Raw genomic sequence first — 14013 nt, forward strand, 5'->3', positions numbered from 1 at the left:
AGGAGAGAGTGCTCCATTCCCACATAGGAGCTGCCCCATTTTGTACAGACACAAGAGGGACTTTTCTTCCTCTTTAGGGGGCTAGGAATCAAGAGCTCCATCACAGCCTGGATCATACCCCCGTCCTGTGGTTTAACATCCAGAGCTCACTGCACACCCCTGCCACATCCTGGTTGGGTTTTGACAGCACATTGTGCTGCAAGGCAGGAGGAAACAGAGCAGGGAGTTGAGTTTCAATAAAAGATTCAAGAGTTAAGACTTTTAAGCAATTTAAGATTGCAGCTGGCAAATGAGTACGAGAAAAGGGGTGGGGAGAACAGGAACGGCTGTATTGAGTGACTGCTATATAACAGCAGCAAAGAGTCCTGTGGCACCTTAGAGACTAACAGACATTTTGGAGCATGAGCTTTTGTGGGCGAATACCCACTTCGTTGGATGCAACATCCACTGTTCTATTCCTTTTCAATGGCTCTGTTACCAAGTTAGGCTCTGAGAAGTTAGAGATGAAAGACTAGCTTAGATCAGACCATCCTTGCCCTTACAGGGAAAGGACTTGATTCCCAGAGAGAGGACAGTGCTGTTAGTAAACTAATATTTTACATTTAAGCTTAGCCATTCCTTAAAGAGCTTCTGACAACTACTTTATTACAATCCATGAGGCTTCCCACCACCTATTTTATGCTGGTTAACACCCATGCAATTTCTCCTCCCACCTTTATCCCACATTAAGCAATACCGTTTGTCCGAGGGCTTTTAACAAAGCACAACCAACATGCCTCCTCGATCTGCCAGGGGGAACGTGCCCATTTCATATCTCATGCTATAGCACCAGTCTACTGGACTGAGGGAGACTAAGTGTCATTGGAACCCACAATAAGATTAATCAGCAGCAGAGATGCCTAAAAACTGAACCAAAGCGAGGCTCAGCAGATGTTCATTAGCCTCAGTGTAGAGGACTAAGCCCATGCCACTGCATTCTACACTACGTTCCACACTCCCCAGCTTGAGTCATGGCATGCAGCCCGTGGAAACCAGTGTCCAGCATGCAGTGGGCTTCTGGTGGAATCCTCTGCACTATACTAGGCAGAAGGCAGGCTAGATGATCGTAATGGTCCTTCTGGCCTTGAAATCCATGATCCTTCATCAGACTAGCCAGGCTGCATTGCATGCAGGTTCCTGTAGTCTTCACCGAAGTGGCCCTTGGGTAGATATATTTGCACATCCAGCTGAAGCCGGGGGAGGCAAAGGGAGCTGGCTACATGCCCAAAGGTTTGCTCTAGGAGAGATGCATGGACTAGCAGGCTAAGCTTAGGACTGGGACTCAGGGCCTCTTGAGCTCTGATACCAGCTTGGCCACATCCACCCTCTGGCAAGTTACTGGACTGCTGTGTCCAGCCTGGAGATCACACTATCCCTGCGCTGTGAGCAAAGACTACTGTCTGGCATGTATCATGCCCTGATATTTTTATGGACCCTGAACCTGCAACCAAGGCAATAACCAGGTCACCACCTTGAACTCACAGCAAGAATCAAGCCAGGCTCTTTTCCATGGCACACCGCCCTTTCAGCTTCTCTGCTCTCTTGGGAGGGACCCTTTCTAAATGGCAGCTGGAGACTAGGAGAGAAAGGGGCTTGCTAGCCAGGCAGAGGGAAACTGAACCCATGCAGGAAGTAGGGGGGGAATCAGTGCTGGAGTGTTCTGGAAAAAAAACATCAACAAGAGCAGTGCAGGTTTCTTCTTGCTCTAGATTTAATAGCGCAGGCGGCTTTACAGACATGTAGAGTGAATCAAATCCAGCAATCTCTGCTGCTGAGTGGGGCTGGGACCCAGCAGGGCAGGGCTCCCAGCAAAGGCCTGGACACTGCAACACATCCACGGATATTGTTCCACCCCTGCAGCTACCTCATGCCATTCTCTCTAATAAGTTAGTATAAATAAAGCAAGCATTCAACCCCTCCCCCCTTCCTGCCCCTGCCCTCCAGCAAGGTGATCTCCCAAAGGCCAGTGAGAAGGGAAGCATGTCGAAAGAGGGCAGATCAACGCAGCTTCCAGGCCCCCTCCCCTGCTCCAGGTGTGGGCCACGACCCTGTGAGGGATGAGAGGGGCTCAGCGCTGCCTTCAGTTACACCCAGGCCACCCTGCTGAGCTAGCCAAGGAGTAACTGAGAGCTGAGCCAGCCCAGGGGCTCCTAGCAGCAGTCATGGGAGTATAGAAAACAGAGATTTATAAAAGGAGAGAGTAATTGTCCCCTAAGAGCACGGGGCGGGGGAAGACTAGCCTGCCCCTGGGAGCACAGAGAAATCAGCTTACAGCAAAGTGCTTGCGCCAGCCACACGGACCAGCCTCTCCCATCGTAGCTGGAGCTTCCCCACTAACCCTTTAAGACTTTGCCTAAGAAGTCTGGCATCTCCTCCTTATTCCCCTGAGGGGGTCTCAAATGCCTCCTTAGCTTATTTTACCTGCCCCCCACAACCCCCACCCCTCCAAAGACGCTACACTAATATCGACAGATCAGATGCACCCCCACCCCCTACACACACACTCAGAGGCCAAGTTCTGCCCTCCCTGATCTCTGGGGGCTCGCATGGATTTAAGACTGGGAAGAATTTGGCCACATCCATTGCCACACTGACCCTGCCTTCTACCCCTGCCAAACAGGGCTGTCTGAGTGCACGCTAAAGGGAGCAGAACCTTTCTTCACCCCAGTGCTCAGGTTCTCGCTCTCTGCTGCCTCGGGATAACTGCTGAGCTGAGCATACAGCCCTGAGAGTCTGCCCAGCCCTGGGGACACATGCACAGTGCTTCTGCTTCCCCCTGCTCAGCCACCTGCTGTGCTGATGGAGCCACTTCCCTGGTGCCCCTGGCCCCTGGAGTGCAGGTGACTCTAGCCCCGCAGCATGTCCATAGGCCAGCTAGCTCTCACCACAGCAGTTACCTGGAAGGGAGATCAAGAGGGTCAGTAACTGCCAGCGAGCTCTCCCTAGGGAAAACAGGGCAAGAAGCTGCCACAGGATCCTAAACCCAAGCACACAGTTATTGTGTACTTAACACACCTCCCCAGAGCCCCCCCCAACACCACACCCTTCCCCCACAGCCCCCAAACCTCCCAGACCCCCTACTGCAAGCATGCTGAGATCACCAAGGTGGGGGCTGGGAGACCTGGCCTCATATTTATGCCACAATGTGTGGACAGCCTGTTATCCCAGCTAGGAGGCTCATTTACTGGGTCTGTCCCGTTTCTGCATGTCACCGGGGCGGGGGGGGAGGAGTGTCAAAGGAATCCACAGCCAGGTCAGCCCCAGACTGACGGTGCGGTGCTGGGATAAGCCCAACAGTCACTGCCCTCCAGCAGCCTTCCCCAGGAACTTGCAGGGCTTTGCCCACATCACAGTGAGAGGCCTGAAGCCTCAGGGCAAGCACAGGCAGCTGTACAGGGGGCCACCCTCCGATGCCACCCTCTGCTCTCACCCAGGATGTTGTGCTTGCACAAAGGGCAGGTCTGTTGCAGGAGCAGCCACGGATCCACACAATCCCGGTGAAACTCATGTGAACACGGCAGCACCCGCAAACACTGTGGGCAGGAGGCAAAGCAATGAATGTCGGGGACAACAGCAGCCATCTTAGCACCCTGCCTTGGAGATGTGTCAGGCCAGAGCAGCGGGCCAGACAGCTCATTATCTGCCGCCCTGCTGCAATGGAATGCACTAATAGGCCAGATGGGGAGACATCTAACCACCATACAAGTATTTGAAAGGGGCAGGCACAGCGGAGCTGCTGGCAGCCTGCTAGCTGAAGGCAGAGGCTGGGGATTGCTCCAGGCAAGGAGCACTGGGATGGAGCTGAACATCAGGGAGGGATAGCTCAGTGGTTTGAGCATTGGCCTGCTAAGCCCAGGGTTGTGAGTTCAATCCTTGAGGGGGCCATTTAGGGAACTGGGGTAAAAATCTGTCTAGGGATTGGTCCTGCTGTGAGCAGGGGATTGGACTAGATGACCTCCTGAAGTCCCTTCCAACCCTGATATTCTATGATTCTATAGGTAGGAACTCTTGTGCCCAGAGGAGAATCCATACCCAGGTTCTGCCATGGGTTAGGGGCGATAGCTTTAACTGGCCTATGACTTTTCAGCCCAGCTTCTGCCACTGGCTAGCAGGCTCCTCACGGACCTCCTGTGTCTGTCTCTGTCTCTAGCAGCAGTCTGGCAAGGCTGGTGCACAAGGCACTGGTCCCAAGACCCCAGCATGTCTCACCCCAGCCAGGCTCTACCTGGTTCTTGTGGAACTGGTCCAAGCAGACAACACAGCTATCAATGTCACGGGCCTGGCTCCAGGGATGTTTGCCAGGGTGGTAGCGCCGGGTCTTCAGTGCCGACAGCCTCCGCAGGATGTGCTGCTTGAGGTCCAGCTGGGAAGGCAGAGCACAGAGTCAGTTCCCAGCTGCACGTCCCCAATGGGAGCGAAGAGGAGAAGAGCAGAGGAGTGAGCGCACCTCGGTGTCCTGGTCTGGCTGGCCCTGCCGAGACTGCCGCTGGGCCTGCACAATCACACCCGTGCACAGGATCAGGGCGATGAACAGGATGGTGTTCCACAGCTGCTGAAGGTATTTCTGCAGGGCCAGCACACAGGAGCCATTAAGACACACTGGGGACTCCATTCTTCCCCAGCTCAGCTGCAACACCCCCCAGCAAGCCCTGCCTGCATCTCAGCCAAGAACAGGATGGGATCCCCCTTTGGTACTTGCCTCTACTGCTCTTTCATTCACCCCTAGGGGTGCTATTGAGGAACATCTCTCCCTCCCTTCACTACCTGAGGCTGGGACTCTGCCCCCTGACGGGAGTCAGAGCTGGTCCCCTGGATGACAGAGCACCACACTAACCAATGGGTTGCTCCAGATACCAGATAGAATGGCGCTCTTTATCTTGCTGGAGCCCAGGGTCACACATGTAACTACTTGCAGGCACTACGTGCCTGGAACCCCAGGGACACCCTTCAGCCAGCAGCAACACAAACCTGGACCCGCGAGCTGTTCTCGCCCGTGCAGATAACTCCTTGCCACTCTCCATACAGCCCACCCCGGGACAGGCCGCAGGTCGACCACAGGGTGAGAGTCACTCCCTGCAGAGAAAAAACAGCACCATGCATCAGCCAGCGACAGAGCAGGCCAACACCAACACATGGAGACAACAGTGAGACCATGCAGGGGCAACAGGAGATAGCAGCACAAGATGGCACTGGGAACAGGCCATACACAGACAGCATCATGTCACAGAGCAAGGAGGGCAGGATCCTGCTCTAAGTGGCTTGCCTGGCATCTGGTCACCTCAACAGGCACTGCTTTACCAGACAGATGCTGACAAAGTGAAGGGAGCCTGGAGTAGAGCAGTGAAAGCGGCCAAGTTAAGAGGGAACCTCTGTCTGTCTATAATGTGGCTAAGTGACAACAGGACATGAGTCTGCAGTTAGTTGTGGCCCCCTAGGGAACAGAAAGCAGGGTAATGGGGTGAAGTTAAGGGAAAGTTGGGGCTGAGATGGAAGGAAGGATGGCCTAATGGGTAAGGCACTGACCAAGGATTCAGGAGACATAGGTTCAATTTCCGGTTCAGCCCCAGGCTCTGTGACCTGGGGTAAGTCATTCAAGTGACTCTGTGCCTCAGTTTCCCCCATCTGTAAAATGGAGCTAGTGTTTCCCCATCTCTCGGCTGAGGATAAATACATTCAGGAACGTGTGCCCAGATAAATTGGGTATCGAGGTAGACAGTTGCTCCTTGGCAGCAAGGTGTGTCTGGCTGTGGAATCAGCTCCCAAGGGAAGTGGTAGAAGCCCAGCAGGGCCAGGCCATTTCACACTGGGCTGGAGAAAGCACGAGGCCAGGATGCTATGATCACACACACATTCCCCAGTCTGAGCACCGACATGCACCCAGCCCAGCGCATGCATGCACACACGCCGTCCCCTCCCTGCTGAGACTATGTACCAGGTTCTCCAGCAGCATCGCTTGGTACGTGATCTTGGCTGTCACTCGGAGCCCCCTGTTAGCAAAAGTTGAAAACAGCGTTAGTCCCACAGTTTCCCTGGGCACAGGCACCTCAGTCATGCAGCCAAAAGGGGCACGGACAAGGAGAGCTCAACATTCTGTGGGGTGGGGGAATCCCAGCCCACAACCTCATCCTGCCACCCAGGCTGCAGCTTAGGTGCTCCAAGAATATCCCCTAGCCTGCCTCTCATGTAGAGGATGGCCTGTGAGCCATGGGACAGCACAAAAGCCCCCAGGAAGCCATGGAACCCACATAGGAAATAATGGAGCCCAAGACACGTACACAGAGGGCAAAAGGGAGACAGTAAGAGAATGGAGCGCTGGGACTGACTCCTTGAGTGACCTGGGGCAAGTCACTCTGTGCCTCAGTTTCCCCACCTGTAAAATGATGGCAACGACACTGACACCCCCCCCCATGTGGGGGGGCTGAGAGGTGACACAGATGTCTGCAGAGTGCTGTAAGTGCTCAGTGTTCTACCCCATGGGGCCCCATCACCAAGGGAGCTGCTCTCCCAGGCCCCACCAACACTTGGAGGCGGCTGTTAAGCAAAGCCAGGCTCCATGAAGAACATGGAGGACAACTTTTGTCATCTTAGCCCCTCAGCTGAGCATCATGGCCCAGGACTGGATCCTCTCAGCACGAGTGCTCTGGGCCTCATTTTCTTGCCACTTCAGAAGATGCCTGCTACAAAAGCGCTGGCAGGAAGCAGAGCTCGCCACTCCTTGTGCCTTTCAGCATTTATCGTATAAAGCCCAGTTCTCAAAGGTGGCCTTTGAGGGCACTGTACCAGGTTTGAACAGCTTGGAGAATGAACAGGGCTGTCCCTAGGAGGGTGCAGCGCCCAGGACAGAACAGCCTGTATGGGTCCCCCTTAACATTTTTTTATACAGGTGAAATCTGGCATGAGGAGGGGACACCAGTACTGGGGGGCAAGGGACAATGGAGTCTCACAGGGTGGCACCTATGCTAGGGGCGAGGGGGCTGCCTGTGTTGGGGGGTCCCAGAAAAGGGAGGGGTTCTGGGCGCAAGGGCAATGGATGGGGTCAGTCTGGCGCTGGTGTGTTCCAGCGGTGCTAGGACGCTGGTGGACAGTGCAGCGGCAGGCGAGCAAGAAGAAGAAATACAACGCGTGCTTCCTGTAGATGAGTGTGGGCCCGAGCCCGGCTGCTCTCGCCAGGCCCCCCACTAACTCCCCGAGCCAGCCTGGCCCCCGAACCCCACTGCCCCCGGGCTGGCCTAGTGCCCCCCGCAGGACACACGCATACTGAAGCGCAGGTCCCCCCAAAGCACGGGACCCGGCGCAGTCACCCCGATTCGCCATACTCAAGGGACACACATGTGAATGGGGTGACAATGCAGCCCATACAGCACCACACACAGGCTGGCAGAGGAGAAAACACATAGCTCTGGCTGGGTCCCAGGGTACCAGCACAGGCACTGTGGGGCTAAGGCTCACCCCCCCCCCCCACACACACACTTTTCTGGAGCTCGGGGTAATGAGTGTGCACGCGCGCGCACACACACTACAAGGGCTAAAGATCACACACACAGTCCTTGCTGAAGCCCTTGACAGTGCTTGTGCATGCACACACACAGCCCTGCAAGGTCTCGGCACTCTCCAGCTGCCCCCCCCCCAATTCCCACCTGCGGGCTCTTACCGTAGCAGAGCCCCGAGAAGCCGGGTGACATTGTCTGAGGTCTGGATCACAATCACGGGCTTGGAGAGCACCTGGGACACATCCAACTGCAGCAGGGAGGAAAGCAACAGACATGTCAGCGAGGCCATGGACCCTCCCCACGGCAGGGTCACGGGGAGCCGGCGCAACGCTCCTACCTCTCGGATCGTGTTCTGATTCAGCGCGAGAATGAGCAGGGCTGATGCTCCCAGAACTAGGGCTCGCTTCATCTGTGGGGGGAGAGTGCACAGGGCCAGGGAGAGACAGAGTTGCACACGCTATGGACCACACACAAACATGGAGGCCAAGGGAAGGAGATAGGAGGCTGGGCCCAGCAGCCTCAGGACAGGGTGGCTGGGCAATCGAGCCATCCCCCCCAAACCCAGGAGATTTTCCTGAGGGTCACCCTCTGACTCAGCCTCAATGAGCCAACCTGTGGTGATAAGAGGGGTCCTGGTCTCCAGCCCGCGGCTGGCATTCCAGGAAGTCCCTCCAAGGCAGGAGTAGCCTGGCTCCAGTTTGCCCTTGCTGAGCGGCTGCAAGGATCCCCTGCTGCCAGGCAGAGTCCTAGGGAGCATGGGGCTGACTGGATAAAAGGGTTGCCACTGCCAGAATCCCTGGGGCACACTGCAGGTCCCGAGGGGGCGCTGCCATAGGGAGCCTCTGCCCAGTGCCCTGGCACACACAAAGGGGCACATGGGGAGGAAATCCCCACTGCCAGACTCCACGGTGGGTACCCAGGGGGCAATGCCATGGGGAAGCTCCTGCTGCCGCTGTCCCCAGGGGGGCACTGCTGTGGCCCAAGGACGACCCACTGAGGCAGCGGTGAGTCACCTTGTTGACCACGGCTGCGGTGAAGGACTCCTCCGTGCTGCCCCTCGGGATCTCCGCCTGTTCCTCCCCCACCGGCACCACCGCAATCCAGCTGTCCTCTCCCTGCAGCTCAGGCTCCGCATCTCCCATCTGCAGGAGGAGAAGCAGCTGTCAGGGAGCCGCCTAGCCCATCTCAGGGCCCTGGGCCCAGCCACTCGCCTGCAGCTCCCCAGCAGCAGCTCCCCAAATGCAGCCCGATGAGAAAGGCGCCACGCTCCCTTTGCCGCACTCTTGGCAGGGGCTCCAGGTACCGTCCACAAAGCCACGCGGCGCCCTCTGCCTCGCTGCCTGCCAGACAGCTGGCAAGGGCTGGCTGCGGGGCCGATCCTTGCCCGGCAGTTTGTCTCATTGTGTCCCTGGTCTGGCTGGCTCCGCCTGGTGTCTCTTGTCCGGTGCTTGCTCCCGGGCAGGGCCCTTCTCTGCGCTGGGTTGTACAGCGCCTGGCCCCGCCGGGTCCGGCCAGCCCAGGGCTCCCCGGCCACCCAAGAGAAAAGAGGCAAAAGGCCAAACTCCACCTGGACCTGCCCGGGAGCCACTGCCCGCCCGGGCTCGGCTGGAGCCGGTACAGGTGACAGGCCCGTGGGCCGGTCCCCCAGCCAGCCCCTTCCCTGGGGCCAGCGCCCGCGGGCCGCTCCTCCCCAGCCCCGCGCTCCGGGGCTGCAGGGGCGGCCAGGCCCGTACCAGGATCAGGCTCCCCTCTATCGCCTCCTCCCGCGGCGGCGGGCCCGGGTCCAGGCGGCCCCCCAGCAGCGCCCCCTGGAGCGTGTAGCCCCCGGCGGGCGGGGAGCGCGGCTCGGCCTCCTCCGGCTCCCGCAGCGCCAGCACCTCGACCCGGGCGGCCGCCGGCCCGGCCAGCGCCGGGCCCAGCGCCGCCACGTGCCCCAGCAGGACGGGCAGCAGCAGGCGGGCCATGGCCGCGCTCAGTGGGGCGACAAGCCGGAGCCGGAGCCGCCGAGCGAGGAGCCGCCGCCGCCGCCGCGCGTGCCCGCCCGCCCGCTCCCTCTGCTGGGCCTGGAGGACTCGCCGGGCCTCGGGAAGACACCCCCCTCCCGCCCCCCCACGGGCTGGGGCATAGCCGCGGGGACCCCCAGGCAGAGACCCCATCACCATAGTGCGGCAGAGACATGCCCCCGTAACAGGGAGCGCTGCCCCCCTAAAACCAGAACTCGCGTGGGATAGTCACCCCGCCCCCACCCTCCAGGGCCCTGCTAGACATGGCAGACACCTCCGCCGGAGCCCCGCCCCCACCGATCCCGTCATGGCCCAGACAGCCCCGATCAGCTGTCCCACAAGCACTGGTGGGGAGCCATGCTGTGTCCCCAGGGGGAGAGGGAGCACCCTGCTCCCTGCAGTTCTCATGGGTGGGGGGTGTCCACCATGCAATCATGGCAGGTGCCCCACAGCCACAGTTGAGAGAGGGACTCCATGGTGACAGAGAGAGGAGGAAGGGCGGGATCACTGGGGGTCGGTGTGGAGAGGGACACCCCAGCATCGTGGAGAGGGGGTGAAGATACAACCACAGCGGTGAGCCAACAAAGAGTGTTGCCTAGCAAGGTGGGGATGGGCTGAGGAGGGGATGCCTCCATTTTGGCTTGAACAGACACTACGTCTGACGGAGTCATCTCTGGCTCAAGGGGATGCACTTGGGCCCCCCAGACGTTGGGGGTTTGAGACAGGGAAACCTTTGATGCCACCAGGCTGAGCACCCCTCTTTGGGCCAGGGTCGGAGGGGACGATGAGAGGGAACATTCTTTGGTGGAGCACGGGCAGGAGGGGATGATACCCCCAGTTCCCGGGAGCCAGGCTGGCCATTCCCACCTCTCCATCCCACTGAGCCCTGGCTGTGCCACGTGTGCCCTCTACATGTGACCCATTCAGCCCTGCCAGCCCATTCACACATAGCAGCTCTAAGGTGTCATGCTGGCTGCAGGGATTTGCAGCGGATTGAGAGGGATTAGCCCCAAGATTGGCCTTGAGGGGCAGGGCAGGAGCCAGGATCAGGGGGAAACAGCCTGGCAAGGGGGGGGAGCAGGAGGAAGGACTGAGATAAATGCTGGGGAGGGGGGGAGACAGGCATGACCTGCTTTTGGCCTTTGTAGGAAAGGGAGGGTACAGCTTGCTGCAGGTCTTATTGACAATGGCTGAGCCTTGGCAGGGCCGAGCTGTGGGGTGGGGAGTGGGAACTCCAGCGCATGCGCATGAGCTGGAAAGGGTGGAGAGGACACAATCAGCTCCCGTTATGGCTATTTAGGGCTGAGCAGAGCAATTTCCCCATTCTCCCATCTGGGATCCCCCACTCCACTGGTAACTTCCCCCATCCCACTTGGGGATAGGATCTGGCAGGAGAGTTTTTCTGATGCACCAAAGAACCCCCCACCCAGCCCATCCCTGAGCTATCAAAGCCCTCCCCTGCCCCAACTGGCCAGCACCCTGTGGCAATTCACTGCTTCTTTACAGCCAGCTGGTCACTTTCAAAACTGACAGGGATTATTTATTTATTTCACCTTTGGCCCCACTTCCAATTCCATCCAAGTCAGGGGAGCTGGGTCCAGCACAGGCCCGGTTTGTAGTGAGATGGCATTCGGATGCATTCTGTAATCAGGCTACGACCTTGGCTGTGAGCCTGGAATTCAGGTTACAAAATGCAGCTTAAGGCCATGTACACTGCAGTTTGGTATGGGGTTGTAACTGGGCCATGGCACAATTGTGTTGTCATTGGCTAGATTGTAATTGTAGGGTAGGCTGGTCTTTCCTCACATCATTAGACCCTGTTTTGCTTTGTTCCACTGATGCCCAGACACTCTTGGTTGATGGATGCTTTAATGAAGCTTTGGGAAAGGAGTTGCTTGCAATCAGCCATATACACAGTAGGGAAGACATTTGCCCAGTCTAGACCAGGGTCAGTAGGAAGACACATGAAATACAATGGCAAATTTAGGGCCTGTAATTCACCTTTGTTGCAATGCCATTGTCACGGAGTGTGGGGGAGTCCGGCCGTGCACCCCTCTTCCTGGGACTCACAGTGACTCTCAGCCAGCCAGTAAAGCAGAAGGTTTATTGGACACAGGAGCACAGGATACAGCACAACCAGGACCCCTCAATCGAGTCCTACTGGGGTTCAGAGTGCTTGGATCCCAGCGTAGGATTCCCTGAACTCATTCCCAAGCCCCAAACCGAAAACTGACCCCACTCCCTCCAGCCGGTTCCCTGCCTTTGTCTCCTTTCCCAGGCCAAGGTGTTGACTTCCCCTCCCCCCTGCCTAGCTCAGGTTACAGGCTCAGGTCCTGTCTCTCACCTAAATCCTCCCTGGCTCTCCCAACCCCCACACAGCCAGCCCCTACTCCACCACACCTCTCCCCCCTCCGAGACTGAACTGAGCGGGGTCACTCTGCCCAGTGACCCGGGGAAGTTCGGGGCCCCCTCTCCGGGACAGCGCGTCCGCTATCAGGTTGGCACTTCCCTTCACATGGACCACGTCCATGTCATAGTCCTGCAGGAGCAGGCTCCACCTCAGGAGCTTGGCATTGGCTCCTTTCATCTGGTGCAGCCAGGTCAGGGGAGAGTGGTCGGTGTACACGGTGAAGTGGCGCCCAAAGAGATATGGCTCCAGTTTCTTAAGGGCCCACACCATGGCCAGGCATTCCTTCTCGATGGCCGCGTAGTTCTGCTCCCGGGGTAGCAACTTCTTGCTCAGGTACACGATGGGGTGTCTCTCCCCCTTTTCATCCTCCTGCATCAACACCGCCCCCAGTCCTGTGTCTGAGGCGTCGGTGAACACCATAAAGGGCTTGTCAAAATCTGGGTTTGCCAGAACTGGGCCACTGACCAGAGCCTCCTTCAGCGCCCGGAGAGCCTCCTGGCACTCCTCGGTCCAGACCACCTTGTCTGGCTTCCCCTTCTTGCACAGCTCAGTGATGGGGGCGGCTATGGCGCTAAAGTGGGGCACGAACCTTCGATAGTACCCCGCCATCCCAATAAAGGCCTGGACCTGCTTTTTGGTCTGGGGAGCGGGCCAGTCTTTGATCACCTCCACCTTGGCTGGTTCCGGCTTTAGGCAGCCGCTCCCCACCCGATGGCCCAGGTAAGATACTTCAGCCATCCCCACCTTGCACTTCTCAGCCTTTACGGTTAACCCAGCCTCCTGGAGTCGGTCCAGCACTTGTCTAACCTGGTCCTCCCAGGTCTGGCTGATGACGCAGATGTCGTCAATATACGCCACAGCAAAACTCTCCATCCCCCTCAGTAGCTGATCCACCAGACGCTGGAAGGTGGCCGGCGCTTCCTTGAGGCCGAAGGGCAGGGTCAGAAACTCGTACAGCCCCAGAGGGGTGATAAAGGCCGATTTCAGCCTGATATCTGCGTCCAGCGGCACTTGCCAGTAGCCCTTTGTAAGATCCATGGTGGTGAGGTACCGAGCGCCTCCCAGCTTGTCTAGGAGCTCATCAGGCCTGGGCATGGGGTAGGCATCAGATACAGTGATGGCATTGAGCTTTCGATAGTCCACACAGAACCGGATCGACCCGTCCCTCTTGGGGACCAGCACCACTGGTGAGGCCCAGGGGCTGGCGGACGGCTGGATCACCCCCAAGGCTAGCATGTCCCTGACCTCTCTTTCTAGGTCTTGGGCAGTTTTTCCGGTGACCCGAAAAGGGGAGCATCGTATAGGGGGGTGTGACCCGGTCTCCACCCGGTGGATAGTCAAATTAGTGCATCCAGGCTGGTTGGAAAACAGCTGTCGGTATAGATGCAGCACCCCTCTGATCTCAGCGTGCTGGGCCGGGGTCAGCTGATCAGAGAGGGGAATCGCCTCCAGGGTGGAACCAGCTTTTGTCCCTGGGAATAGATCCACTAAAGGGTCATCTCCTTGCTCCTCCCAGTGTCTACACACGGCCAACACCACATTCCCCCTGTCATAGTATGGCTTCATCATATTCACATGGTACACCCGGCGGTGATGAGCCCGGTTAGACAGCTCCACCACATAGTTTACCTCATTTAGTTGCTTGATAACCTTGAAGGGCCCTTCCCAGGCAGCCTGGAGTTTGTTCTTTCTCACAGGGATGAGAACCATCACTTGATCCCCGGTGGCAAAGGCGCGGGCCCATGCCGTACGGTCGTACCAGACCTTCTGCTTCCTCTGGGCTCGGGCCAGATTCTCCCTGGCCAGGCCCATGAGCTCGGCAAGTCTTTCCTGGAAGGTCAGGACATACTCCACCACCGACTCTCCATCGGGAGTGGCCTTCCCCTCCCATTCGTCTCTCATCAGGTCCAGGGGCCCGCTTACCCGCCTCCCATATAACAGTTCGAAAGGCGAGAACCCGGTAGATTCCTGGGGTACCTCCCTGTATGCGAACAGCAGGTGAGGTAAATACTTGTCCCAGTCCTGTGGGTGCTGGTTCATAAATGTTTTTAGCATCATCTTTAGCGTCCCG

General features: G+C 57.9%; 1 protein-coding gene across 1 annotated transcript; it reads right to left on the reverse strand.

The window, feature by feature from the left end:
• Positions 1-1736: 1736 nt before the first annotated feature.
• RNF215 (ring finger protein 215) lies at positions 1737-9510 on the reverse strand. The gene is made up of 10 exons (XM_044990528.1): positions 9263-9510; positions 8543-8671; positions 7867-7938; positions 7691-7776; positions 5972-6026; positions 5008-5112; positions 4487-4603; positions 4265-4402; positions 3470-3572; positions 1737-2936 (listed from the first exon to the last, which is right to left on the reverse strand). The coding sequence occupies exons 1-10, from the start codon at positions 9491-9493 to the stop codon at positions 2914-2916; spliced, it is 1059 nt and encodes a 352-aa protein (XP_044846463.1). The 5' UTR covers positions 9494-9510; the 3' UTR covers positions 1737-2913.
• Between the last annotated feature and the right edge of the window lie 4503 nt (positions 9511-14013).

This window comes from Mauremys mutica, chromosome 16, assembly GCF_020497125.1.
Source record: "Mauremys mutica isolate MM-2020 ecotype Southern chromosome 16, ASM2049712v1, whole genome shotgun sequence".
Classification (NCBI taxonomy): domain Eukaryota; kingdom Metazoa; phylum Chordata; order Testudines; family Geoemydidae; genus Mauremys; species Mauremys mutica.